The 27,725-nt window shown below is 38.7% G+C and overlaps 1 protein-coding gene across 5 annotated transcripts; it reads right to left on the bottom strand.

Annotated features, from left to right (window-relative positions):
- Positions 1-304: 304 nt before the first annotated feature.
- On the bottom strand, positions 305-27,466 carry elmo2 (engulfment and cell motility 2). 5 transcript variants are annotated; one of them, XM_016675972.1, is made up of 22 exons: positions 27,281-27,466; positions 22,053-22,181; positions 21,621-21,661; positions 20,746-20,818; positions 20,608-20,658; positions 18,867-19,036; positions 18,606-18,705; positions 18,084-18,235; positions 16,073-16,151; positions 13,388-13,423; positions 12,991-13,041; positions 11,818-11,940; positions 11,277-11,396; positions 11,074-11,178; positions 10,877-10,985; positions 9,267-9,403; positions 6,281-6,444; positions 6,092-6,204; positions 5,896-6,003; positions 5,701-5,783; positions 5,532-5,609; positions 305-3,828 (listed from the first exon to the last, which is right to left on the bottom strand). In XM_016675972.1, exons 2-22 carry the CDS (start codon positions 22,128-22,130, stop codon positions 3,628-3,630), a joined length of 2,172 nt encoding a protein of 723 aa, XP_016531458.1. In that variant the 5' UTR covers positions 22,131-22,181; positions 27,281-27,466; the 3' UTR covers positions 305-3,627. The 5 variants fall into 5 exon arrangements, with proteins under 5 accessions (XP_016531458.1, XP_016531459.1, XP_007561290.1 ...); XM_016675973.1 differs by having other exon boundaries at positions 22,053-22,155; XM_007561228.2 differs by having other exon boundaries at positions 18,090-18,235; positions 27,281-27,465.
- Positions 27,467-27,725: the final 259 nt, after the last annotated feature.

Raw genomic sequence — 27,725 nt, 5'->3', positions numbered from 1 at the left:
ATGCTGACTTGACCAACATCAACTTACTAAGTAAGAGGCACCTGAGTGTAATTAGTGGTGATGGATATTATCTAGTGGTATTTGAGTAAGACTGGCTGAAAACAAAGCAAAAGCGTACATTTCAGATTAGCAGCTGTAAATAAATACTTGTTTCCATCATTATCCTTTACTTTATGTTGTTCTTTCACATAACATCTTTGGACAATGCATTGGAGTTTGTGGTTGTAAGATGGAAATGTGCGAAAGTTTATAAGACATTAATGCAATTTAATGTGATTCTGCGTTAAGAATCAACACGTTGAGCATCAGTTAGGACTTCTTTATTCACACAAAACATAATACAACTCTTCAATAAGGCAAGACATTACTGTATATACATAGAATGATCTACATGGATAGCATATTCAAATATTTATATAACTCTGTCATTCTTTAGTAGCACTACATAGTGTAAATACATTTTTTAAGTAAGTCATGTAAAAACAGTTAATGGATCTAAAAATTTCAATTTATTCGTTCATTCAAGGCAAGAGTTATTGTAGAAGATAACGGCAACAGAAGTTGATGCCTGAACATCGTCAACTGGTTCAGTTACTGGTTTGATTATGGGCTGGTACAGTGGCTCAGAGGGCTTAGAGAACAATGCTTTATGCAGAATTAATAAAAGGAAGAGCAAGTCAGCTTGTTTCCCACTAATTCACTGTAATTAGAAAAACATTTGGTAAACACACAGGCCTGGAGCACACTGCATCTTTTGCTCAGCACATGTTCAGCTGGTGAAGATGTACAGCTTTTAAGAAACTCTCGGTGCCACAACCCATTTTTAAACCCCTTGAATTTCCAAAATCAGATTCAAAACAAACTTGGGGGAAAAAAGCAAATCGCATACAAGCTGAACTCTGCTATTCCCACTAGCATCAACACAGATTATTGACACAAGCTGACATCATAGTTGCAGTAGGTGCCCTTAAAAAAAAAACAAAAAAAAACGATATAATGGATTTGTTTCAGTGTATACTGAGCATGTTGAATGCAAAAACACACAGGGTTCCTTCACATTATAAAAGTCTAATTTCACAGACTTAAATCATCTTAAACATGATAAATGTTTACATTTTCAGTTTGGGGTTGCAATCTGAACATTGTCATGTTCTTCTATACAACAAGGGGTTCATTTAACAAATCTATATTTGAACTCAGAGGAAAATTGAAAAAAAAAACAAAACACTTCAGCGCTGTGTATGTGCAACTTATAGCAAATTGTTTGCCGCTATAAATCAGATTTTCAAACTTAGGTAGGCTCATAAAAGCTTTAAACAAAACTAAAAATATGACAATGTTCATCTTTTATATGTAAAAATAGGATAATTCTGCTTCTTTGAGAAACTTATCTTTAGAAATGTATTCTTCATTTTAGCATTGCTAAGGGGAAATGGAGTCTGAAAAAACTAATATTTAAACTTGGAAATACTGGAAAGACTGAGAGTTATAATGACAAGAAGGTAGTCATTTACCAAAATATAATTTTATAGAGCTTTAACAAATAGTAGCAGTGCTGAGTATCGGCTCACAAGCTGAAAGTCCATAACTGGGAACTACGGGGAAATTGAAAATGACAACACAGCTAAATATAAAGAACATAATCCTGTGTTCATGTGATGCATGAGCAGTACTAGATTTCTCCACTTTTCAGAAAGTTTGAGTTTCATAGGATTGGAAAATCCAGCATAGTTTCAATAGTAGATTGCAGAGAAGCTCCTTAAATCCCCTGGTCTGTGCAGTGAGAGTGTTAAACTGTTAAACTGGTAAAACGAATAGAAGCGGCTTCCTTCGTTTAAGCAATGCAAGGTAAGTTTTTATGATGCAAACGGAAACGCCATGCTTTAAGTTGCGAAAACACAACACCACATAGCATTTATATTAAAAACCATCTTTACCTACTTTGTATCCAGCATGATATGTAGTTGTAGACATCTGATATCAAACATTGAAGAAATGTTTTCTCTTTTTCCTTATGCACAACAGAGAACTGACTAAATATATTAATACTTTTTAACACTGTTAAACTGTTAATTATGGAAGTATATTATAAACTCATGCTGTGTAATTTATGCATTACTCTGGCTAACCTCTAGAGCAATTAGGGTTCTTTGTTTTTGGCTGATACCAATTTCCAGATATTTTAAAAAGTCTGACTTCCAAATTTCAATTTTGATCGATTAAGATTTTCTTATTCAAAGGACCATAAGACCTTAAAGATTTAATGACCCCATTAAGGGACAAGGGTGTAAAGAAAATGGATGGATGAAATGTATCAAAGCATACTGCATGTCAATAAAGACATTTCATAAGTAGGGAAAAACTATTCTTTTAGTCTTTAGAAAAATGCCAGATCCTTATTGTTGTAGATATATTGGTGAATCTCTACTTCATATGCAAAAATGTTCTCTGTTAAAATATCTTTATGTTTGTTACATATACATCATGCAGGTTTGTCAAAATGCTGCACCAAGTTATACTGGTAAGTAAATACAGCGACCAAGCTCATAAAAACCAGTTTACCAGGAGTGCTAAAACTGTTTAGAGTGACTGCATCACTACTGGTGTTTATACCACAGTTTGGGAACCAATATGAACACAAAAAAAAAAACCTGAAGATGTCCACACTCAGACACATACACACAAAGAATGAAAACTGAATGAGGTAATTGAATCCCTTTTGTGAGCCGATACTGTAGAGCAGCCAAGAAAAATGTGAGAAAAAAAGAAATTCAGGCAGCGTCAGCGATCAGTGACACCAGGTGTGTAAACTCAGCTTTGTGCTGGTAACTGCTTACTACCAGCCCTCATCCAGTAACAATGACCAAATCTAGTCCGGTTTTGATTGTTTGTGTGATCCAATTTGGGTTTCCAATCAGCAGATTTAGCAACTGCTCAGAAAATCAACAAACTTTGTGAAGACACAAATGCAGGTTTCAGCACCTGGACTCGTGCCAGTCCTGATATTTATCGTCAACAAAAATTAATCCCCGTCTGAAGATTTCTCTAGCACACGTACATCTCATTTCATAGCAGAAACAGGCTGCTACAGAGAAAGCTGTCCAGCTTAATGACGGTCCAACATGTTTATAACTTGATATTAATGAGGCAATAGTGGAGAAAAAGTGTAGAGCTGATTGTGTTTTACTGTACAAGTGGAGGAACGAGCAGTACCACAGCAAATTTTAAACGTTTAAACTGAAACAGCAGCCCCTTCATTACCAGTTGCCATGGCTACCACGCATAGCTCGACTTAGCAAGAACGCCTTCACTTTACCGAGAAACTAAAAGCTCCGGTTTCATTTCTGAATTAGAGGAGATGAAGATGCTGTCGGGGTTCTCAACTGTTAAGTAAAGTTTAACCTCTGACCCCACCATAAAGCTATTGTCACATTTTTTTTGTTGTTGTTTTTTTGTTTTAAGTCTGACAACCATACTGCATCCTAAACGTGACTGTTTAAAGTTCTGGGAAACAAAATCAACCCTTATAAATATAAGCAGCTAAATTCATCGACAGATGAGTAGACATGTCTTTTATCAATACATGCATGCATGGCATTCGAGCACACACAGAAGCACACGCACAACTCAGCTGTAGTTGTAGGAGAAGTTGTAAGAGCTAGGCTCCTTTGGCACTGGAGGCGGGGCTTCTGGGATCGTGATGTTCTCAAGGTCGAGGAGGCGGAGCTTCATCTCCATGCTTATGAGGGTATCTAGGTCGCTGCGTGTCAGGTCACTGCCCATCTCTCTGCCCAGCAGCGCACACAGCCCGTCGGTCCAGATGCAATACTGGACATGTGGGCACAGAAGCACAAACACACACCAACACACACGCACACACACACACACACACACACATGCAGAGGAGTTTTGGTGAGTGAGGATCCTTCACGGTCAAATTTACTGACCCAAGTAGCTCTGGGAAGGGGAAACATTCCCCAGTTGTGGGAGCGAGTTCGAACAAAGCATTTAGATTTTTATCAGAAGATGTTCAAATATTGAGGTCGGATATTGTTTCCTCTGGAAAAGAAAGATTTAACTGAATTCACACAACAAAAATTCCCCTTATTTTCCAAAAGATCACAATGAAAGATGTGTTTTCTAGTGAGCGGAAAAGTTATCTAGCCTGAAATAACTTCAGAGACACTTGCAGTAATCAACCAAACTCTACCCTCTGAGGTGTGAGATGTTTGAAGGGTTTACTGCAACCTACGAGGGTGAGACTGCCAGATCCTGCTGCAGAAGAGCCTCCCCACAGCATGACGCCTCCACCTCTATGTTTCATGGTTGGCATGAGCTTCTTTTCCAGGAATGCTGCATTTGGTTGTCCCCCTTCCAGACCTCCCACGAAACGTAAACTTGTGCAGCCCTTTTTAGATTGATCAGACATCTACTTTAATGTCAGCAAACTACTGGTGTAGATCTAATGACTTCCTTTTAGGGTTTTGATTGCTTATTTTTGCATCTTGTGGTCAATTTGCTTGGAGAGCCGAACCTGGGCATGGCAGCGGTTGCTTTGAATGTCCTCTGCTTTTTTGTCTACTAGAATCATTTGAGTGCATTTGTGAATGAGTAAATGGTTTCTATCATACATTGTTTGTTTCGTGTGCCTATTTATGGGATCTGTTGGTCTCTCTTCTTCAGCAGAGCTTCTGGCCACTGGCTTGAGCAAACAGCCCCAAGTTCACCTGTCAACAAAGTTAGCGGTGCAGAAAGTCTTGGTTTTTACTTTAATTCCTGTTTGTACTCCTTGGTGAAAGTAAATCCAGCCCCCAGAGGTCGTGGCACATTTCACGCTAATGTCACGGCTCAAGTATTGCTGTTCGTTTTACAAACATTAGATAAATTATGGGCAGAGTTTCCTCCAAATACGAGCATCAAACACCAGTTAAATGTTAGCCAAGTGTGCAAAAAAGGCTCTGTCAATCACAAGGTTCTTACACCGTCTTCATGGGAAAAATGCAAACTTTTCTAAGCTCAACTTTCTAAAGGTCTCGGTTCTTCAAGTCTGTTGCAAAATGTAACATGAAGGGAGGAATAAAAGAGAGAATAAAAGGAGGAAAGGAGAGAGCAAAGGAAGGAATTAAGGAACAAAGGGGGGAAAATGCGATAAGAAATAAAGTTTGAGAATAGAAAAATGTTTTGATATTCCCATTGTCTGTTTTGATACTTATTCAGACATGGAAAACACTGGAAACAAATTCCAGACGTTTCCAAACCTTTCCAGGTTGCGTACGAACCCTGGAGTCAAGATGGACATTCAGACTCTGGTTTATGTGAACTTTGTAGATGCAAAGCCTTCAGTGAACCAGCCTGACTGTCTTCAGGTTAATGAGAAGTCAGTCAGCATCAAAACATTACTGCAGCCAGCCAAGGCCAGCAGACGACATCAAAACAATGAATACAGGGTTCAATTATTTCATCTCATTCACAATTCAGACACTGCAGCAAAAAACCTGCGAGCGCACAGTCATAGCCTGCGAATATTTTACCTCGTATTTGTTCGGTGCAACAAAATTAAGCGTTTCGTCCGGATCGTAGAGGACGGAGAAGGCCAGCTCCAGCACCTCCTGGCAGAGCGAAACAAATTCAGCAACAACACAGCAAGGTCACGAGTCAGCAAAATATGTTAGACATGAATACAAATGAACATTTTAGCACCTTGTTTTGTTTTAGAGCACTTTTCTCCTTCATATGAGGGCAATCCTTTCCTGTTAACACAGACTTGATGTCTGAGACAGGGACTGGAGAGAAAAAAAAACAGAGAAATTTATCCTCTCACCAGATGCAGAAGAATTGTTTTGTGTTTCTCAAAAAACACAAAAAGTAGCAGAAACAAACAAAAGTGTGTCTCACTCTTGTCACTCAGTAGCTCAAAAGGCACTTCACCCTGAGGTGACTCCTCCAAATCCCCGTAGTGCAGAACTTTGTGATTAAGAGATAATCGGCAGAACCAGAACTTTTCTATAAAAAAAAAAAAAAGAAAAACAATAATCAATAAAAGCAAGACTCTGCGCAGAGAGACAAATGTCTGCCGCGCTCCTCTCGGTACCTTGCCTTCGACGGTTCCCCAGTTTACGGAAGCAGCTTCCCTCGCACAACCGGTTGAGCCGCTGCTGCTTGATGAGCTCCAAGATCTCGGGTTGAATCCTCTCCCGCAGCTCTCTGCAGCACAGCACAGCATGAGGAACTGGAAAACCATGAACACAAAATGAATAATGCAGGAAAGGCGCAGACTGACATGATGGGCGGAGACTGGAAGTCGTCCTGGCTCATCCTTTCTGACTGCCGCAGACGCAGTATCTCAGAGTAGCTGAGGCCTCGCAGCTTGTTCTTCAGCTGGTCTATGGAGGACGGCTTCATGGCCAGAGCCCTGGTAATCTGCTCCCGGACCACCTGCATCACCTGGGCCAGCGTTCACACACACACACACACGCACACACACACACACACACACACACACACACACACACAAATAATGAGGGCTGATGGAGCAAAAATGTAAGGCTCAAAAGCTGGGTTAATGCAGACGCATGTGAACTCTTTAGATTAGTTTTTCTTTGTGATTCTTTAGGTATAATTATTTCAAATAACCCTTTTTATTCTATTGAACTTAACAGTGTCGTGTGTTGCATGAATAATACCAGTGTTCGCCCTCACCAGGCGCTCATTCGGCTGCTATAAAAAAGCTCATCTGACATTACTGGTCTGGACCAAAAGCAGAAAATTGATACTAGAATTGAAAAATGCAATTTAATAAGAGGTTGTACAATCATCAAGTCATTTTCTCACTGTAATCATGGGATATGTAGTAATCCAGCTGCGAACTCAATGGTCTGTGTTAATCTGTATTTAAACAGATGGGAAATACAATCCTTTGTGCAAAACCATCCACAAAAAACAGACTGACTTCTGCTCAGTACATTTATTCAGTGCAGAAAAAAGAAATAATTGTTCATTAGGACATCACCTGTAAACCTCCATTTTACCATTGCTCTTTTACCAAAAAGAATGAATGTATTCCTCTCCAATAAAATGTAACGAGGTTTGAGCATTCATGAAGATCTTTGCAGTCTTTTGGGTCGTCCTGTTTTCTCTCATGTTCTCCTCTCAGTCAAGGGCAGGGGTGTCCGAACTTTTGGCCACATGGGCCAAAATTACAGATTCAAAAGTAATTACGGGCCAAAAAAAAAAACTAAATTAAAGCAAATAAAGTAGCCGATGTAGATCCAAAACTTGAAAACAATTTTTATAATGGTGTATTAGGGCCATTGTAGATAGAAAAAAGGAGTATATTTCTGGCAAAAATTCAGAAATTTTCTAGAAAAAAAAATTCAATATGTAGTAATCCAATAAAACTTTTGACATTTGAAATTCAGAAATTCACAAGATGTTTTGGGAAAAAAAATCTTGTAAATTTCTAGATATTAATCTAGAAATTTGATGCTTTCTTTCTAGCAAGTTCCCTTGTTTTTCTAGAAAATTTCTGATCTTACTCTCAAAATTTCTGAGTTTTTTGGCAGAAATTAATTGCTTACTGTCATTTTGCATGTTTTCTGTATTAAAAGAAAGACGTAGTTTTCAGTTTCTTTTGGGCTCGACTGAATAAATTTACCTTCAGTAATGAGACCAGGATTTGGGTCACTTTCTTTCAAAGTGTTTGCTATATTTAGCCAAGTTTAAGAAAGAATAAAAGCTGATTCGGGTGCAGCAATGTTGCCTTTTCAGTAAAAGTCTCTGGATAAACTTGGTTTTACCTTTTGTTAAAATTTTTTTGTGTAAATACGAATACTTTGTGCTATACTTCACATTTTCCTGTGTAAGAAAATAATGTTGGTAACAATTTTTACCCTGATTACAAATTAAAAGTGTACATTTGCATCTACAAATGAAATTTGTATCATTTTTGAATTGTAGTTGGGGGCCGAACAAAATTAGTCCAAGGGCCATAAATGGCCCCCGGGCCACACTTTGGACATCCTTTGTCTAGGGACTGAGATAAATATGAAACAAACATGATTTTGTGTTTGGTGAACCATTTCTGTTGAAAGATGTTTTGGATCATTCATCTTTTAAAACAAGCATCTCAGAGTGTGTTGCGTGAAAAGAAAAATCCAGATTTTCCAATAATTAAATCCTCATGATTAAAAAATTTGATTAATCAATGATTGGTTTATGACCCATCCCTAATACAGGGTATGTTAATCATTTTATTTTCTTGTTCCATTCTTTGTTTTACTATTAAAGCAAATTGTAATTTTCTTCTGAGACAGAAGCTGCTGTCTTCAAAGTGAGATTCTGCTACTAAAATACAGGAACCACTTATTATCCACTGGCCCAAACATTAATCTCCCAGTCCGCCCATTAGTGCAGACCAGCGATGGACGTGTAAATGACTCTCTTTGGAGTGAAAATGCGAGTTTGGAGTGGGCATGAGTGGTGGCATTGTGCGTGGACAAACTGTGTTATGAGACAGATTTTGGAGTGTTTAGTGGTCATAAAAACGGAGAGTGAAGGTCACTGGACACAGAAGATGCCTCATAGACAAATTATACAGCTTTATCAGCACTTGATGGAGCTTGATAGGGGTCACATTGTGGGTCTGTATGAGCTTAAGCAGTCGCATCATATAATTGCTCTGCATGAGCGGTGTGCAGATGTCACCGTGGGTCGGTGTTGGAACCAATTACGTGAGGGCGACCGCACGGGTCATGAAGTTCAACTCGTCCAGGAAAGTCCATTTTCGTCATATTGTGCACCAATAATTAAAGGAAACTGACAACTGCGTCTGCTGCTGGAGGACATGCTCTTGACTCTTAACAACATTCCCTTTTTTGTCAGAGAATATGTTCTTTTCTTTTTGGATGACTCTATTCTTTAGATTAATATCCACATTGATTCATGATTTTTTTAAAGCAGCACAATTTGGCTTCAGCCCAAATATAAAGGGAGAGCCAGATAACTGGAAGGAGGCAGTTTAAATCACATGGCAACCAAAGGTGCTAATTACCTCACCTCTAAAATTAGCATGCGAATAAAATAAACAGGAACAAATCAAATTTGCTCTGTTTGCAAAGGTTTCCGTGAGCGCTGCGGGTAAATAAGCTGCCACCATAAGGTCTAAGGTTTGTTTTGGAAAGCTTAGGCATAAAAAAAAAAAAAAAATTGAGAGCTTTTAATTAATGTGTGCATCTGAATATAAATACGAGCGTTGTGTAATCTCAGACCTTGTTGAAGTCCTCAGCCGTGGCTCTCATCTCCTTCCATGTTTTATTAAGCAGCTGGATGCAGACGCAGAAGAACTCCTCCCACGCGCGGTCATGAGTGAAGAACATGGGGTGATAATCATTGCAGCCCTCGTTTGCTAAACAGAAAACAATTTCAAATGTGTAAACATGGGTTTTGGCCAGATGCTGCACTGAAATCAGATGCACAGACACACTGGTCAACCTGATCATCAGCATGTAAAGTGTAACCACTTCGTTGCATTGATCTTGCCTTGATTATTGGCTCTGCTGTTGCTGCGTTAGGAAGAGTTTATTAGCAGAGACACTGGAAAAAATCTCCAGGTGACCAGAATCAGCCAATTTATTCTTCGGCGGTCCTAATCAGTGATTTGAAAATAAAGATTCGATCTCTTTTTTGTGTTCACCAAACACACCAAAGCACTAAAAGGGTTGCACAAACGCCGCTGCTGGGTGGACAAGTTGTTACTGAGGGACACTGACACAGTCACAGGACGCTTAAAATGTGCAAGAAGCTTGTCAAGAGATGCCTGGGCTTCCTTCAAGCTGCCAGACAGCAAAAGAGAACAAGAATACAGTTGTTTTCTTCCGAGCTTTTCCCTTCAGTCTGTCATGAAATATTCTGGGTTTGCAAGTACTGGCAGCCTTTTTTAAAGTCTTAAAAAAAAAATTGAAAGGGTCGACATTTCTTAGAAAAACATGCTTGGAATGGTGTTTAGTGGGGGCGAGTTTAATGAGTGTATTTGATGTGCATAGTGTTCTGTCCGTAATTTTGCTTGATTCCTGCAAAGTGTCTTTAAGGGTTTAGAAAAGCACCATACAAATATATATTTTTAATTAACATTACTATTATTATTATTTATTGTTATAAAAGACGATTTCAAATGTCGCTTCTGCAGTCGTCTTGTCTTTGTTTTAATAGTTTTGGAGTCCTTTGTGTAACACTTACTGCCCCCTCCGTTCCTGTTATAAATTAATTGTTTACTGATTATAACAGGAAAGATGCTAAGAATATTAAAGTTACAATAAATTACATGTATGATGTAACAACCTGATATGTAAGAAACACAGAAAAGCACACCAAAGCTTTTTATTCTCAAAATTTTAAGTGGAACAAAATTATTGTTTATTCTAAAAAGATGTTGTAGAAAAATACTGAATGTCTTGTTATGTGGGGCATGCTAAACAAAACAAAACAAAATAAAACAAAACAAGTTATTGAGATGCAGTTTTTGTGGTAGATGAGTAAAAATGTGTTTTTGTTCGGAGGCGTTTTATTTCTATATACCTCTGTGCCGCAAAGCCTGAAGGATTTTACTGTGTCTGCAAAGTTTCTGATGCAGAAAGTGAAATCCCTGTAACTCTAGGCTGCCATCATTATTTAATTTTACAATTAGGAGTAAAGATTCATTTTGTGCAGAAAGCATATAAAGAATTATTATGATACTCTTCATGGTTTCTAAGGATGGCCAATTAAAATGAATACTGACAAGCTTTACAAAATTTGGGAAATCAGACACAAAACCTCTAATTATTTCTCTCTCTCCTAACACACTTTTTACACCCAGAGGCAGATGTACAAAGCCACTTACGCAGTTCTCCGACCTGGAGAATCTCGCACAGCATCCGAGTAAGTTCGATCGCGCAGCGGCCAAAGGGGCACTCATGCTTGTCCTCCCGACTGCTGTTCTCCAGCACGATCTGTCATAAACAGAAAGACAAGTTAAGGCCCAGCCAGGCTTTTCAGCTCCTTTAGTGGGTCAAAGTCATGTGTGATGCCGGCACTGACTCTGATGTAAGTATCCTGATGAACCCGGGCCAGATAAAGCATGTTATCCAGAGCCAGCATCCCAGGAGGAGTCTGGGTAAAGTCCATGGCCGGGTTCAAATGGTTCTGTGTTTCAGACAGAGATAATGAGGCACAAGAAAGAGAAAACAGCACTTTGGTTTTTCTGTTTGAATCTGATTGTGTATCTGGTGAAATCTGCTCACAGTGAAGCCGAGCATCTTGTAGTCCTTGGTGTACATTGCTTTCCTCTTCTCTGTACCGGTGGGATCAGTGTCTCCATCAAAGGCAATTCTGCGCAGCTCAAAAATGATGTCTCTCTGAGCCTGAGATGGGGGGAAAAACAACCATGTTAACAGCTTATCAGCATAAAGAGGGAAACATTTACCATGATAGCACCAAAATTACAAAAGAAGCCAGAAAGTAGATGGGTCAATCAGCGATGAGCAGATGGCTTGCAGCAAGTACTGGCAAAAACGGGAAAGGCTTAATTTTCCGGTCTGCTGATTGCACTTAAAGCAAATTTATCAGAGAGTGTGCTACCCACGTAATAGGATGTCTCTATTAAACCTTCGCAGCGTGCACCCACTCCCACTTAATTAACCACGGCTTTCATTTTAACATGCAACGGCAGCTTGTCTACATGCTGGGGTTTTTACACATTCATGTGCAATTAGTGGAGCCAAAATGCATTTTAGGAAGACTATAGAACATGTGAATGGAAAATATTTTGCTTGAAAATCTCACCTGGTCATTGGGATCCATTTTGGTCATCATCCTTTCTTCCAAAAGGTTAAAGGTCAACACCTGTAACACATACAGCTGATGTGCCATCTCTGCTTTGATTGGTCGATTTCCCCTGATGACGTGCTAAAAGAGAAAAGAGCCACAGTAATTATTAGAGCATTCATGTTTTCTGCTATAAACGGCAGACAAAATTCAACTATACAAAATGTTAGACTCTAATTCATAAAAAAATAATAATATTGGGGACCTTTTCATTTACAGTCACAAAGATGACTGTGTTTTATTTGGGTTTAATGTGATAGACCAACATCAAACATAAAGAAATAAATAAATCTAAAATTAGACCACAAAACATTAGAAAACTTTAATTATTTAAGACCAGCTCAGTAGGTCTTAAAAGTACTTGGATGTTGTACATTTGTATCAGTTGAGGTTGCTGAAATGTACAAAAACCAAAAACCAAAAAACCCCAAAAAACAAGAAAACTAAATTTTAAGTGGCTTTTGGATGTTTATTCTTACTTTGAAGAACAAATATCCAAAGGAAGTTTGGACCTTATTTCATGTAATTCTTAAAACAGACAAACATTTCCTTTCATATGTAATCATTAAAATTCTACAAGATACATACATACATACATGCATACATACACACACACACACGCACGCACGCGCGCGCACACACACACACACATATATACATGTACCCACACTATTCATGAGAAGTGCAAAGTGACTCAAGGGATCGGAGGGAGACGGCACACACTGTGTTGTTTCAGGTAACTATGGCTCATTTAAAAGTGTTCAGAATCACAACGTTTTATTCCAAGAAAAGTTTGAGTTTCTCCAGGAAACTGGAGCGCAGCACTCTTGTCTATGACATTTACAGCCAGTTCAGGCAGGTCTTTCCTGACTAGTGCCAAGAGAAATCATTTTCAGGGCAAATTATTTTCCACTTCATGGACTCGATGGCGTCTCACATTTACTGGTTCGGGGTCTCGGCTTTCTGAGTGAGTGAAGCGTTCGATTTTCCCGAAACAAACTTTTAGTTGCAGGAAAGATTTTGAGGGAGTTGGATGCTCCGAATTACTGTAGGCTGTATTTAATAAGGCCAAAACACTGAATTACTCTCATCTAACATGCGTTTATTCCAACATTAGAGTTTAATACTCACATTTAGGATTATGGACCGCAGGTGCTTCTGAGCCAAAGTGCTTGCCATTTCCTGAGGATACACACAAGTCAACAAGAAAATGAAATAATTGACAAAGATTTACAAGACAGCAAAGATCCAGAGAAGTAACTACACAGAAGTACACCAAAAACAAAATTAGAAATTCTAAATCTACATTTCTATCAGCGCTTTGAATGGCATGGATTTGCAAAATAACATTTAACATGGTCTAAGATGATTCCGCTAGGAGACTCTGCCTGCTGCAGCAACAAGAAGCGGTTATATTTTAACACGATCAGATTATGTTATGGCTGATTGAGACACAAAAAAGATCAGTGAGGTGAGACAGGAGAAGGGCTGTGGGGCGGCATGAGCAGCTGAGAGGACGTGTACTCACGGTGAGGTGCTGCTCCAGTGGGTTAGTACACTCCTCCTATGAGTGGGTGCAGGGAGGAGGGGCATGGGCACCACAGTAATGGAAACAAAAAGTGCAAACACACGGACCGTGAGACTCAGGCATTACAAGCATGCAGTGGAATAAGAAGATGACTCACATCACATGAGAAAACAGGCTGCTGACGGCAGCTGGTGTACCCTGCACACACTGCGTTTATCTAGATAATTCTCCCTCCTGTCATAAAAATCAATAAACATGACTCTCTGTTCCTTTTCAATGCATAAAAAACACACAAATGGAAGGGACACACACCTAAAATATGAAGAAATAAAAACGTAATATCAGTTTTAAAGAATAGCTTCAAACTAGAACGAGATTCCTTTTTTTTTTGGTTGGTTGGTTGGAAATACAACAAGCTGAGCAGTGGGAGTCAGATCGAGTTTGTAACTCTAGTCCCACTCCTCTTGTTCAGGCACCAAATCTGACTCAGTTCGCCCTCCAGTGGTCAGTAACAGCCGATGAGAAAAAAAAAAAAAAAAAAAAAGCCCACACATCCTTTCTAACGTAACATCAAATCCACTTCCATATCAAACATGGCCTACGTCCGCTTAACCAGAGATAGAGCCTATCTCCATCGGTTCACCCTGGACATGTCGCCAGAAACACGCGGCCATGCGCGCCATCACCTAAAGCAAATTTAGAGAGACCGATTAATCAAACGTTGACGTGTTTGGACAGTGGAAGAAAGCCGGAGTACCCAGAGAGAACCCACACAAGCACAGGGAGAACATGCAAACACCATGCAGACAGGCCTCAGGTCGAGATTTAATCTCAGATCCTTCTTGCTGCAAGGCAGTAGAGCTGCCCACTGTACCACCGCGCAGCCCTCCATAACTAAATGAACAACTAACATGTTACCTTAGAACCCGGTTGAATAAATGATACCTTCTATTTGAGTTTGATAATGAATGTGAATTGAATTGTGACATGTAAGGAGAAAAAGACAAGTTTTTTTTTAGAAAATTATTTTTGTTCAATTCTATTCTAAAATGATTGAGATGAATCGCGTGTGTTTTTGTGGCGAGTCTGTGTGCACTGTAGCCTGAGTTTCCTGCTCTTAGTCGACACACAGTCTGGTCTTCTGCTGCTGTTTGCGCTGAGGGATCTGTGGGATGGTATTCTACATTTCTGCCCATTATTTTCTGACATCTGGCATCGACACAGGAGTGTTGCTGCTCATTTTTATTTCTTTTTTCTAACCGTTCTGAGCAGCCCTGAGAGATGGTTGTGCATGAAAATCCCAGCACATTAGCAGTTTGTCACACACAAAGACCTGCTGTGTTGTATGTTTGTAAACAACTGTGTACCTAATAAAGTGGACAGGGAGATTACACTGTTTAGAAAACAAACCAATCTTTTAACTACTTCTGAGTTTATGAAGTACTTAAAGAACCAAGTTTATTGTTTTGTATTTACTGGCAATTTAATTATGTCTTCCCCTTTATTTTAGGTTACCAATTACTTCAACAAGATATAAAACAAAGTAAAAGAACATAAAACAAGGATGCAAGGTAAGATGTACTGCAGCGCAGAATTAACTGTTAAAAGTTATTACAGCTCAGAAAGAATCCTGCAGAGAAATTAAACTTTATGACAGAGTTTTTGTTTAGGCTTGTTTGTCTTTGCTACTAACACAAGTTTGTGTTTTTTCTGCAACTTAGCTGAAATATGTTACTCAACAAAATTTAATTTTTAGTCATCTCAGAAAAAAAAAATGTTTTTCATTATTTTATTAAATCAAAATGATAGATGCACCAATCAATCACCCAGATGTTGGAATTGGCCGATTTTCCCTTGATTAAGTTGACTTTTTTCTTATCCATGAAATGTATTACAACTGAGAGCTCCCAGCATGTTTTTGTTTTAAAAACACACTTATCAGCAGCATGGCTTTTTTTAGGAACCAATAAATTAGGATATGGGGTCCGATGAGACTTGAAAATAATCTTTAAGCAGGTATTAAACATACTTTTCATTATCACACCCACATTTTTATAGGAGAAATGTCTTTGTTATTCGTATGATGTAATATTCTAATCTTAAGATGTTTCATTAGCTGTAAGCAGAAAATCATCAAATTAACAGAAATAAATTAACTTTTAATAACATTACATTTTATTGAATATCCTGTTATAATATCCTCTGTTGGCTTTAAAACATCTACCTCTATCAAAGAACATTTTTTCTTTTTTATATAGAATAATAATTTGGAAAAATAAGTCGGAGTTAGTGAAAACCTACATTTATATGTCAGACCTCAAAGAAAACCAAACCTCACTTTCAGCCTGATCGGTGCATCCCTATTTAAAACAGTCACAGCTAACGGACAAGTCTGCAGTAAAACAAATATGTACATTTTAAAGGGAAGTGAGGGCTATTCTAAGTGATTATATTACTACAACGGTTGTTACCAAACAGAAATACAGAGAAAGGTATTTCAGCGAATCTAGCTCAAACTAACATTAGCAGCTACTGCGAGCGAATGTCTGCAGCTCTATAGCAGCGAAGAAACAGCAGTCTATGTATAGATGGCTTTCTTTAGGAGGTAGCATGAAGTAATGACAGCAGTAAGTATCCAGTCATTTTCTCTATTGCAGCCATCGCTGCTGAGAGCAGTTCACTGACCTGCCGTCTGTCTTCTGGTGCCTTCAGGAAAAGAGCGTTGATGAGAGCGATGGCGTAGGTCTGGATTTCCTGATTTGACCTGAGGAAATGTCCAGGATTGCAACAACCAGTTAGAAGCATCATGCTCCACAAATATACAGAATCTTTAAAAAATAAATACATAAATAGGCTAGCAATTACTCTGACTACAAAAAAAGGGACTGATGGAGGCTTTTAGAAAAGCTTCTCTTTGACACCAAGATTTTGTTTTAGTAGAAATTTATTGCAACCGAAGAAAACAAACAGCATTTAAGAGGTGCTGCAAGTGTCTAATTCCTACAATGGGAAATCTTCTTCACGTATAGACCTGAGGCAGTCTTTCGAAAATTACAAACAAAATTTGTTAATATTAAGAGGAGCCATCTTGCTCTGGTGGTTCCTGGTCTGCAGTGTTTCTGGGGTGGAGTTAACAGAGTCAGAGATTGATAACGCAAAGCAGACTTGATTATACGTACAGATGCTGCTGCACACAGCTAGCATGCAAAAAGATTATTTCAAGATTACTTTTTTTAAAGAAGAACCACTGAGATTGGGACAAGAAGCCAGAGATTGGAAATAAAAGAGGAAAAGTAGTTACTATGGGTGTAACGGTACAGCTATCACAGATTGATCGGGATAAGATCAACAGACTCTGAATGTACTGTTACATGATTAGGGTCAAAATGAAATGCATGTAACTGGATACAGAGCTGACTGGAGCTGGTGAAATGGAATGAACCGGCTTGGTTTAAAATGAATCCAGACCAAACTGGAGTCTGATTCTTCATAACAATCAACGGATCGTATCAATACATTGGTAGAATACTTTCAATAGTTAATTGAGCATACTGTACTGGATGACAAATAGGATAAATTCGAATGTATGTTTGATCAATGATTCTTTTTTGTAAAGTGCCTTCAGACAACATTTGTTGTGAATTATACAGTTTATATTATAGATATAAACTGAACTGAATTGAGAAGCTGGATATGAATTGGACCCATTTCTCATGTAAAGTGCCTTCATATAACATTTTTTTTTAAATGTGATGCTGTACAAATAAGCCAAATTTAATTAGCTTGAAGTGAACTATGGGCTGTTAATTTGTACAGCCAAATTAACAGCCACGTTAAATTTGGCTGTACAAATAAGCCAAATTTAATTAGCTTGAAGTGAACTATGGGCCACGTGTCAAATAAGTCTGTTTCTAAAAACAAAACTAGAACAAAATAGTGTTTCAATAATTCGGCCTTAGATACATGCAAAATAGAAGACCGAATGATGCAGAAATAACAAATAAATAGGCCAAAACAAACATTTGCTTACGCACTTGGTACAAAATTGCTTTGAAACTTTGTGGCGCTTGAAGGAAACTAGTGGCATTTCCTTTGGGTCTTGTGTGATAACATACATCTACTCTGCCAAGCATTGCAAAGCACACGTTACATGACAAATAATGGGTGAAAATGAGAAAGATACGACAACCCAGCTTGCCAAACTTCTTTCTCTCAGCTGCTGTACGCACTGGAAACTCAAATACACTCTGCAAACAACTGACTGAAAAAAGCATGGCCTCCAGCAGGTCTTCATTACCATCATTCCTGCACTAGTTTCGTTTAAAGTGCTGTATACAGTAGCTTAATGTACTCATTCTCAGTTAAGGCACTTAAAAAAGCAATAGAAACAAATCTTCTCTTCTACATGAGAGTAGTGATCACCTGTGACTCATTCTGATTTCATCTCTCTGTGTACCTGTGGGACATCTCTGTACTGTGGTAGTTTATTGTGCCGTTACACCCCCAGTTCTACCAGACTTAATACGGTTTGTCTTTTCTCGTCTAAAAAAAAAAATCCTTGTCTTTGGTGTCGTTCCTAATCGTACCTTTACATCGTTTTTTTTTTTTTTTTTACACAACTCATGTTACAACATTTTCCCCTCGTCCCCCCGCGAAACAGAGTGCAGGAAGCCCCTGTGCATGTGTGTGTGCTCACACTTGCAGGTGCCCGATGAGCTGTCCCACGGTGATCTCCTGGGCCACGCGGTGGTAGAGACTGTGGCTGTTCAGGACCATGCTCTCCAGGATGGCCAAGGAGCGCTGCAGGATGGACACATCCACCATGGGCTGGTTCACATAACCTGCAATCTGAGGAAATGCAGAAGCCGTGCATAAAGTTAAAAAGCTAGGATCTGTAAACCAAGACAAAATTCAAACGTGTTTATAAAAGAAAACTTCATAGCAAAGTTTCTTTTGAGTGAGTCTCAAGGCTGCAGAGCGGTTCACTGAGGAAAGCTACTCGCATGCACGCTGCAGCAGATTACAATCCTGAACATCGTCCACACATTTCCGGCATGTGAGCGAAAAGGACGGAAGGGCAAACAATCACACAAAACAGCGGCAGGAATAAAAGGAGAAAGACAGACGATCCTTGAAGTCGCAAACAGTTAACATGTACACAGTGTTTGTGTAAAATGGCCGTGAGTGACGTAAAATGTTTGTTCAATAGAGGAAGCACCTGTTTGATGAAGGAGAGGGAGATCAGATCCCAGGATACAATGCCGTGATCCATCAACTCCAGGAACGCAGTGAGAGTGAAGGCCAACATTTCCCCAAAACTTGGAGAGAAAAAACTCACAGTTAGTCCAGGATGTTTCAGAAGGTGAGACTTAAAAATGAAATGTGCAAAATAAAATAAAACAAAACAAAAAAAAACAAATTGATTTCATAAACATGAAGGGCTTGAAGTTAGGTCTCAATAGTTGAAATGAATGCTTACTGGGTGCCACTCTCGACAAGTCGAGCCAGAGTCCCTATGCCTTCCATATTTATGAACTCTGCAGCAAAAGTCGGGTCTGCGGACAACTTTGCGAGCTCCTTCAGAGCCTCGAGGCGAGCATCAATAACATGCGACTGGATCCTCTCCAAGAGTTGACGAGCAGCACGAGCCTGGCAAAAGTCAAAACGTTCACTCATGCTACCGTTACCTTATCTCATTGGTTTACCAGAGATTTAGCTATGAGACTTTATTTTATATCGTACGCTGCTTCCACTTGTGGCAGAGGACAAAGACACCCCTGCAATGACTGCAGCACCAGGCACAATTATTGGCACCCCTGCTTAAGACATTTATAAAAGCCTTAAAATAGCCAGTTGTTATGGAAACTCTGTGAATCCAATATCCTAATGTCTTTTGCTGCAGTTCCCTGCAGTGAGCTTCACAGATTTTTTCTTGCATTACTGTCTTTCTTTGACCATTCCCCGACATTGTTTTAAACTTTTGTATTGTACTTATTGCTCTGACTGTAGATACAGTTAGGTTCAGACAAGAAGCCATTTTCCTGAAGCCATTTTGCTACTGCGTGAACCTTTTCCAGGAACTATGGTTCTGCGTCAAATATTTACTTCTTTTGGTAACTCCTAGAGATTTCTGTTTCAGTTTGGTCTTATTCTATACATTCTCTGATTTATCTTTGTGCTTGGCTATGTTCACTGTGTCCTCTCAGGTTTAGCTGGTTTTCCTGATCGCAGTTTTTCCATTGTGCATACAGTCTGTAGCTATCCGTCATGTTTTCCCTCCTGGTAGATTTCCTTCCGGCTTGGCCCAAATCGCTCTGTGAATGTTCGCAGAATCCCAAAGTACAGCAGTGAACTTGACAAGCAAACAGATGTGGAAAAGGGAGCTAAAGTATCTAAAAATAAAAAAGTAAGCTGGAATGCAATCCTCAGCACCTTTGTTAAACTGGAGATAAAGGTATCAGCTTCACTCTCAGAGCACTTAGATGCAGGGCGGGATTAAAAAAGGCAGGTAATCACACATGATTACAGAGAGACGGCGACTAGTGCTATTAAACACGACAGACGTCCTCAACTCCTCTTAACCTTATGAAAGCAGCCTGTGCCCCTCGCGCCGTGCTAACTTGGTAAAGCTATAATTTTCAGGACTTGTCAGTGATTGAAGATTTTTAAGTGCAGTCTAAAGTAAAGTCTTGAAATGGCTACTGGTTAGCAAAAACTACATAATAAACTATCATCATTAACATTTTATGCAAGTGTATGTTAAACAGTTTCTAACAAATTAAAAACAAATTCCATGGTAGTGAAAAAAATATTTCTGCCCTTACAGACTTCTTCTACTTTATTTACTTTTTTGCCACTCTTAAATATTTCTGATCTGTTGTAAATACAAAACATAGTTTTCAAACCCTGACTTCATTAATTACAGTAAAAAAAAAACCGCCAAAAAAACCCAATCCAAACTAAACTGGCTGTAATTGATCCCTACTCTTCCATCCCGTCTCCCTTGTTAAATCATTAATTAACTGTTATCAATTTTTTTTTTTACTTCAACACCCATGCACATCCTCATTACTGCTGAATCTGTAGAATCAAAAAAATCACTTGAACACAATTGGTCTGACAACATTAAGAAGGTCAAAATTTCTCTAAGGAACCTCTTCTAAGGAAATTTGTAAGGAGTTTAATTTATAGCACTGCTCATGAAAACAAAGCGGACTTACCGGGGAAATTGCTAATCGAAGGATTGTCCCATTCTTAATGTCACCGCGGCTCTGAAAAATAAAGGGCAACTTAGGGTCAATATTGCTTCACCGTGACTTTAACACAATGTGGTGGGAAATAAAAACAGAGAATAAAACCTGTTCAGTGATGTAAAGCTGAGGACCATCAGCATAACGGAGAGCGAACTGCTCAGAGCCCGACAAAGACCACCTGAGGGCGCAAATATAGAGAGATAAAGTTAATACACGTTGATATTGATTTTAAGCGAGTAATTGCAAGTAGCGAAATGTGTGATTGTTAGAGAGTGCAGCATACTCGAGAGCGCGAGAACAAAAGGTTGGCCAAGTCAGGCCGTTCTCTCCGGCAAATGTATTTACAAGAGAGGCAAACTGCAACAGTGAAGGGAGTTTTCAGTGGGCGTTTGCAGTAAAAGTGCAAGGGATTTTCAGCTTCCAGTGGCAGAGGGAGGCAGTGGGTACGTGCAGGCATGTTCAGAGGTGGATTGGTAGGAAAAATGTAAAATTCTTTGTACATTTTTACCACACTACCAACGTACGAAGAAAACAACCCTAAATGATAAATGAGAGCATAAACGTCTACTTTACCATAGGCTGATATACAGTAAGGGATGTGTGAGTCTTAAAGGTATACAACACTGAACAGAAAACCCACTCAAATAGAAATCTGAATTTAAACTAAGGTTTAAATTCAGAATACAACATTTGTATTCATTGGCTACTGGCGCTGTGTTCTTTAACTCTGAACCAGTAAACCATACATCACACCTTACTAATTTGACATTTTGCTTATGGCTTGTGTATTTTATTCATATTTTATGTCAAAGTGAAAGGATTTTTATTACAGTTATCATTGTGATAATGACTACGCTGATCCCCATCCTAAACTTGGCCCCATGCTGAACCAACATAAATCAACACATAATTAAAACCTCTTCTCCATTTTAAATAATCTGGAAAAAGTAAAATAAAAAACTGAAGGAGATCATTCTTACCCGTCACATACTTCCCGTATTATAGAGGACAAGGGTCTCTTCTGTAAAAGCAAAACACAATGAGTAGATAAAACAGAACAATCTGTCTCAGTCACGGTAAATGATCTGAATTTACATCAAACCTTTGCAGTAACACTGAACACTCTCCCCCATTTGCACTCACAACTCAGGCAGCTTTGGTTAAGTGCAAGTGAAAGTGCACATCAACATGTGACAGGAGGAGCCTAGAATCAAACCTACAACTTTCCGGTTGCAGGATGACTACCGCTGAGTCATCGATAAGAATGTTTTAACATTGACATGGTCTAAGTAAGACTAAATCAGGCTTTTGCAACCTTACATAAATAGCAATGCTTAACTGAAATTACTTTCCATATGCAAATTAAGGCAAAGAATTAACAGAGGCATTGAAAGTTTCTCTCTACTACATACCTGGTCCATCTCTATAAGCTGAGCATTGGCACCGGGCCACTCAATGGCAACCTTCACAATGTCAGCCGGGGGTGGCATACCTGTGTGTTGTGGTTAGAGCACCCTACAGGAAAAAAGAGGAAAGAATCCCTGTTGATCAGCATCAACAGAGATTTTAGGAGAATTAGCACCAGCTCTTCAGCGGCTTTGTAAACTGAAAAATTTAGCCGTAGTCATAACACCGAATGTAAACTGACAGACAACACAGACCTTGATGCACTTTAATAAAGAAATCAGTTCACAGTTAGGAAGATGCCTTGAAGCATAAACAAGCAATATTCTGATAATTTAACTTTATTCTAGCTTCAAAATTACAACCTTAATCAAATAACCTGCAGCATATGTTTTCTCTTGTATGCATTCTAGATTTAAGATTAAAATAAATCTGAATCACTCAAAATTGGACTGGCAGGTCGTACGAAAAAACAAAACAAAAACGATCACTTATTGCTAATAGAAGTTCCAAGTACCGTCTCAAATCTCAACTCTAGTCATTTTGTCTCAGTTTTAAATTCATAACTTTACATGACTGGTCTTTCAAACACAGCATTTGCTCCTAATATACGAAATTAAGAACCACACAAACACCAGCAAGGCTGGAAAAAAATATCTTGAATCTTATTGCTTCTTTTCATACAAGAGTGCTTAAAAAGAAATCAGAATCTGTGCATCTCTAATAGAGGCAAAGCATCTTTTCAGTGCTCACATTTAATTACTGCTTAAATGTAACAAACCTACTTCCCAATCTGCAACAACAGCTTTGCAGCAAATGAGAAACAAGAGAACAACAGGGACCAGGTTTTTGGCACAAATAAGAGGGTTTGCTTTTTTCTGTCAGAGAGAGGGAGAAAAGGAGAGAACACAAAATAAAAGATGACAGGCTCGCCTGATTTGAAAACTGTTTTCTGGAACAGAGAGAAGAAACTGCTGTTCTCCAAATGGCTCCGTGCATTCTGATTGCTTTCAGGATTAAATAAAAAAAACACTTTGTATGGCTCATTTGAAAAGATTTTATTTTTTTTATCACAGCTGGGTGGTTGGATTTAAAAAACAATAATTGCCTACCCCAGAGAATTATCAATGATGCAGTATGATTAAGCTCTGCACCACAAACTTTGTAAGGCGTTTGGGTATTTGTTCTATAAATAACCTCACCTGCCACTTTACAGTGATTGAGCCATCTCAATCACTGTAATCAAAAGCTGGATCAAAAGCTTGAAATATATTTTTTAAAATGTCCTAAAGGTATTTTGCTCTTTTGTGAATCCAGCATCATTACCAGCTCCACATGATGAAAACATCCTGGAAAGTTGGAATAAAAATTCAAGCTGTCAAGTCTAGAATAACAAGCATGCCTGAGTGCTTTGATCTCTGTATCTCCGAGCCATGGGACTACTGGAGTGTGCTCTCTGTATTAGCTGTCACAACAAAGCATAGCAGATGAACACTGGGTGATATACAGCACAAGTGCTTTAAATCATAGCAGAAAATGACACTAAAGAGAAAATTTAAATTCAGATTCCTACTTGACAAAATTTAATTTTCAACAGCAATGTCTTGTCATCTACACTAGACACAAAAATGTCATCAGTGTCAAATGTAAGAGTTAGATGCAATTAAAAAGATAAATTGTTTCTCTAAATAACCTTTAATTGCTATGAGGCGAAATATAAATTTTCAAATGGATGCTGACAACTAGCTTGGAGGCTTAACAGAGCAGGGAAAATAAAAAAAACACAGTTTGTTGCATCAGCTCTCCTATTTCTCCAAACAACCATGTGTATGTCTCACTCTTCTCCATATCATTCTTAAGGTCAACTTCATAATTCCTAGTCCACTCTAGTATCCACTTCACTGCGATGCCTGTGTGACATAACTCATCATCTACCCACTATTTTCCATTACGGGTCTCTGCGGATGTCCACGTGCAACCCGAATGTTTGTGACCGGGTTGGCTACCAGTACAAACAGGGACAACAAATGCTCTAAGATGGAACCAAACACAGCAGATAAACTACAGATCAGACCACGAGCACAAGAAAAACAACAACAAATATAGTAAGGAAAGACCTGCTGTTTTTCCTGTGTGAATAATTTATCTCACAGGCACAAGAAAAAATACAAAAACTCCATTAATATTCTGGTGAGAAATCGCTTTATTCCTTCTTTTCAGATCTCTTCTTCTTCTTCTACTCCTCTCAGAAGGCGGTTTAGAAAGCAGCACATTATCACCCCCATCTGAGGGTGAATGTTTAGATGTGCAAAGATTGAACGGGTGCACATGTTTGTCTATAAAGTCCATGCAGCTAGCATATTGCGGCACAGAGAATTAAACTACAATGCAGTAATGTAGCCATCAAACAGCATTCCAAAGACACAGTTTGTCAAGCCATTCAAAGTCTTTTAGTATGTCTCTAGTTAGTTTTCTCATAACCTATCGTTTGGAGAGACAGTTAAAATACTAGCATGAGAGTCAAATGTTATGTCCTTCATTTGGCTCCGGCACAGATAAAATATAAAGTTGCTACAACTAATTATTGGAAATGTAAATAGTTTTCTCATCTGATAAACTTTATGCTCACAAACAATAGCCAAAGTCACTTCGGTTTGTATGGCTATAGCTACTAATAGTAGCTGCTGCATAAACTTTGTTGTGTCTTTATACCACAATTTTGAGTTGTTTCCAATAGAGATTGTTTTTGGTGAGTGGGGGAAAATTTGTCCTCACTACCAGTCTTAACTTTGTAGCACAAGAGCAGACTATCCTTTTTCAATTTTGTCTCTATCAGCCAATACATCACTTACATAGTCCTGATAAAAAGAGCTTCTAGACAAAAGGAAAACATATTTTCTGTCAACAGCCGTAGTGAGTGACAGAGTTCAAGAGAGTATGTAGTATTATGAATACAAAGTCATTTTCCTAGTGAGAGTGACATGCTTTTTGTTTTAGGGAGTGTTAATTACCAACTGACTTATAGGCTGAACCCTGCTTACTATTATTAACAGCATTCAAGTTAATTGCATTTAAAATATTTAATGCAATTAATTTAACAGATAAATATTACAACAAATTATCTGTCAAGTGTTTTAAGGCAAAAGAAGTGAAATAGGGAGGTATATATAATTTGGCCAACCATAACAAGAAGCTGCTAAAATTTTGGTAAGTTCAGATCAAATCACAACATTAAATCATCTTCACCTGCAGCACTGGCCTGTTTTGAACAGTTCTGATGAAATATTTGTTGTCCTTCCTTGCAGCACTTCTGCAATATTGTGGATGACAGCTTACTGCTTTTCTCAGTATTCTCCCCAGCTTGTAGAGAAGGTACATACTCACAAGAATGATATTAATGCACTTTGAAATAGCAATGTAGTATTAATATTAATAACCAGTAATTAGGTTAGAAATTCTCAGGAAAACAAGCAGATGCCACAGCTTTTCTCAATCCAGTGGCAGCTGCACGTTTTGATCAAAATTGATTAAAATTTAAATACAGCCAGGATTATTTATTTAATTTCAACAATTAAATGAAACAAACTGACCATAGTAGAAAAAAAAGATATAATATATGTCTTTGATATACATTTAATTGTGTAATATAATATTTTATTATATTTCTTAATTTAATTTAAGAACGTCTGACAAATTTTTATTTTCAAAGACTTCAACCTTCTTTGCTGAAGGTTTTCTAAGTTATATGTTTATGTCCTTCAGGTAACCTTTAAAGAACAGTAACTGAATTTTCAAGTTCAGAGGTAGATTAGATAAAGGCTATGTAATCTTTAGGAAACCGTCAGGGAACGTTCCCTAAACGTTAGTAACCTGATGGGACATTTTGGCTCATTTATACTCCTGTCAGATTCATTTAATTATCTAGTTTTTCCAGTTTTTTGATTGACTCTCTTGGAACTTTGCTCTGTGTTGAAATTCAGGTATTATTACAGTATTAATGTGAGGACTTTTGCCATAACAAAGAGTACTTTGGATGTAATATTAGGCATGATGTGAATAGGCAGTTAGATACTTATTTATTGCACTGCATAATGAATAAAGCTTTGCGTTATTTTTAACTGTACAGTAAGTCAAGCTATCATGTGGGTTGTGGACACTTCCCTAAGCTTTAGTTTGTGGATGACAACCCATAAACTAAAGTGATGGAAACTTTTTCTCCATTCCTTGTGCTGTCACTAGATTCCGGGCTTCCGCCATGTTTGTTTTCTTTTCCCCGACTGTTAATATTAATTTGGCTGCACGCGCTGTTGCGGTATCTTAGCAACAGTCGCCCGGGAGCTCCAGACTTAAAGGAAATCTGAACAGTGTGGCCTCAACTCAAAAGACTTGCTCTGTCCCCCACCAGCTGCTTTTCACTGCGGCCCGGATGTTTCTGTCGCCATTTTAGCATTCCTTTAAAAAGAAATGTGCTAGTGGGGCTTCCCACGAGGGGTCTGGATATAAAGAGGTTCTGACTGACGGGGGAAACTGTAGAGTGGGGTGCCTAAACTTTCAATAAAAAGTTAAAGACGATGCAGCTGCGCCCCCTCTGGCCATATGTTGTTTATTACGAGATCGGTGCTCTGGTAAGAGGTATATTTATTTTTTTTATTATTATTTATTTTTTTATTTTTTTGTAATATATACACTTGAGAAGATGTATTGGAATCAGCCGGAGTCAGCTGCCTACAGCGCAACATCAGCTGATTTCATGTCCTAATACTTGCCAACTTTATCTGATTACGACAGTCGTCTTAAAAGCGTAAATGGCACCTCTTTGTTTAGAAATCTTGCACCACTTAAGTTCTGGTAATGTTTGTGATCGATTACAGGTAATCGACCAGCCTTGACTGAATCAATGATCACCACAAAGAGCGGTGCAGCAAAGGTTTGCTTGTGTTCAGTGGAGAAATCAATCACAACTCGCCTCGCTGTCAGGCATTCAGAATGAGATATCGTCTCTCTTTGTGTGAAAGTGATGCTGTCGCTCACTATACTCGCTGTTACAGCGAGCAGCAGCGTTATTCCTCAAAAGGCGGCTCATGTTCCCACAGTCATCCATTTTAGCCTGTCCGCTCCTCCATTGCTGACAAGATGCAGCTTCGTCAAGGAGGCAGATGATGCCTTTTAGCTTCCCCCCTTCTGGGTTTAATCACACCGTACAAACGGGCTAATTTCATTCATCCGTGCTACTCACCCCGTGTCCGGGCCATCTATGGTCCACCCGGTAATCCCTCCGTCCCCAGTGAGAGACTTGTGGAAAGGAGACACGACTCCACGCCTTGTAGGCGGGACACGATCTAAATGTCACTGTCTGCAAATGAGGCAGACCCTTGTTCTTTTCAGCATGTGCGTGCGCTCACACAGACATCTTCCCCTCATACGTAGACATGTACTTCTCTACTGACCACCCCGTCATAACAATTAAAGGGGTATTTAAGGCGGGATTATTATTTAGTCTCCCTTGGATGCATAATTACTGATTAAATTACTGGACCAAATGCAAAACAAAACTCAAAATACCTTATTAAAAGTTCAGCAAGGTGAAGCAAATGGGGTTCTCATTATTTTACAAATTAAAATCTGGAAAGTAGTCATATTTGAATAAGTACCGGTAATTGTCACCCGATTTAATCTCATAT

Source organism: Poecilia formosa, unplaced genomic scaffold (assembly GCF_000485575.1).
Source record: "Poecilia formosa unplaced genomic scaffold, Poecilia_formosa-5.1.2 Scaffold124, whole genome shotgun sequence".
NCBI lineage: Eukaryota > Metazoa > Chordata > Actinopteri > Cyprinodontiformes > Poeciliidae > Poecilia > Poecilia formosa.
This window is presented reverse-complemented; position numbering and strand designations above follow the sequence as displayed.